The following is a 1,741-nucleotide window of genomic DNA, read 5'->3' as shown; positions in this document are numbered from 1 at the left end:
TTCTTTTTTTTTTTTTTTTTTTTTTACACAATGTGATAAACCGCTTCAAGATACATAGTTAGGAGGTTTCCATTATGTTGCTACTTTATTATTTATTCTAATCATTACTTCAAGGCGAGGCCTGTAACTGTGTAACCGTGCCTGTCGTTGAAATCGGCTGGTTCGTAATAAAGAACCACGTTCTAGAATATGTAGAACACTCTAGAATGGTGACAGTCTGAACAGTGCTCTACTGTTTCTACCACAATAAGACTGTCTGCTTGGTGTGTGTGTGAGTGTGTGTGTGTGTGTGTGTGTGTGTGTGTGTGTGTGTGTGTGTGTGTGTGTGTGTGTGTGTGTGTGAGCAGTGAGCACTCATACCACCACTACCACCACTGCTGTACACACACACACACACACACACACACACACACACACACACACACACACACACACACACACACACACACACACACATTTGCATAGATGCAATCACACCTAGCCTTTACCATACACAAGCAGACAGAGGCTTTGAAATAGGAACATTTCAAACTGCGCTGCACTGTGGAAACGATAGACACGACAGAGGGGTTATATTCTGATGTCCTATCACATCAACGTAACAGAACATATATTTACTGTGGCGTTATGCTAGTAAGATACTGGAGCATGTAAGCCAGGCAGTCTGACAGTGGTTTAGACCAAGTGGTTTGGCCTAGCAGGGAGCCAGCCGCGGGGAACACAATGATTGCACTGTGTGGTTGAAGTGTCTTTGGTGTCGATGACTCCATGTGCAACTGAGACCAGCAGAACCAAAATGGACGCCCGCGGTCGGCTCTGCCGGTGCTTCCTGTCTTCAAATGTTCAATGTCTCTTTCCAGTTTTGTCATCTCTTTGGTCCTTGACTTCCTAGTCCAGTTTGGTGTCCAGTGACTTGCATAGAGATTCAGTCCAGAGTCCAGTTTTCTGGACGGAGAAGGAGGGAAGGAGGGAAGGAGGGAGGGAGGGAAGGGGGGAGAGGACAGTTAGAGGTAGAGAAAGGATGTGGGGCTCTAGCGAGTGATTTTATCATTAGAAACATGAATTCTAATTCTCCGAACTCAAATCTTTCTCTTTTTTTTTTCTTTTTTTTTCAAGAAGAGGAACATGGAACTGAGCATGTAGAGGATGAGAGGAGTATTTGAAAGTTAAAGGGACACTTCACCCATTTTAAACATCACATTCATTATCTCCAGCACCATACCAATGTCTGCATATGTGAAAGCGGCGATTTTCTATGTTCTGTAGTCAAAAAGATACATACGTATTACATATACTGTATACAGAGACTGGCAAAGTATGGTTCTGGAGATAATGAATGTGACGTTAAAAATTGGTGAAGTGTCCCTTTAAAGAGTGTTGGTTGGTGGAGCTGTGTTATGAGACACAAGGGCAAAGACAGAGAGACAGAGGGGGGGGGGGGGATAAGGAATGATGGAGGAATGGAGGATGATAATGGATATTGTGTGAAATCACTCACCTTTGTCGTTGAGAATGAGATGAAGGTTACACAGCAGTGGAAGGAGACTGAAAAAATACAACAATCACATTTAGAGTGTTTGTATGTGTGTGTGTGTGTGTGTGTGTGTGTGTGTGTGTGTGTGCGCGTGCGCGTTTGTGTGTGTGTGTGAGAGTGACTCACCTGTGTATGTCCTGTGTGTCCAGAGTTGTTCTGGGGGTCTCTCCCTGATGCGGGGGAACCCCCCTCCTTCTGACTGCCCAC

At 44.6% G+C, this 1,741-nt stretch overlaps 1 protein-coding gene across 1 annotated transcript in view; it reads right to left on the bottom strand.

Annotated features, from left to right (window-relative positions):
* Positions 1 to 356: 356 nt before the first annotated feature.
* arhgef40 (Rho guanine nucleotide exchange factor (GEF) 40) overlaps positions 357 to 1,741 on the bottom strand; it is a gene marked incomplete at its 5' end in the record, with an annotated part of 16,964 nt that continues 15,579 nt past the window's right edge. Inside the window, 3 exons of the mRNA XM_083681842.1 lie at positions 357 to 945; positions 1,499 to 1,545; positions 1,661 to 1,741. The exon at positions 1,661 to 1,741 is cut by the window's right edge and continues 29 nt beyond it. Of these exons, the coding sequence (XP_083537968.1) occupies positions 1,525 to 1,545; positions 1,661 to 1,741 (102 nt within the window). The 3' untranslated portion in view covers positions 357 to 945; positions 1,499 to 1,524. The remainder of the gene's footprint in view (positions 946 to 1,498; positions 1,546 to 1,660) is intronic.

The sequence above is a fragment of the Argentina silus genome (assembly GCF_951799395.1).
Source record: "Argentina silus genome assembly, chromosome: 1".
Lineage (NCBI taxonomy): Eukaryota > Metazoa > Chordata > Actinopteri > Argentiniformes > Argentinidae > Argentina > Argentina silus.
This window is presented reverse-complemented; position numbering and strand designations above follow the sequence as displayed.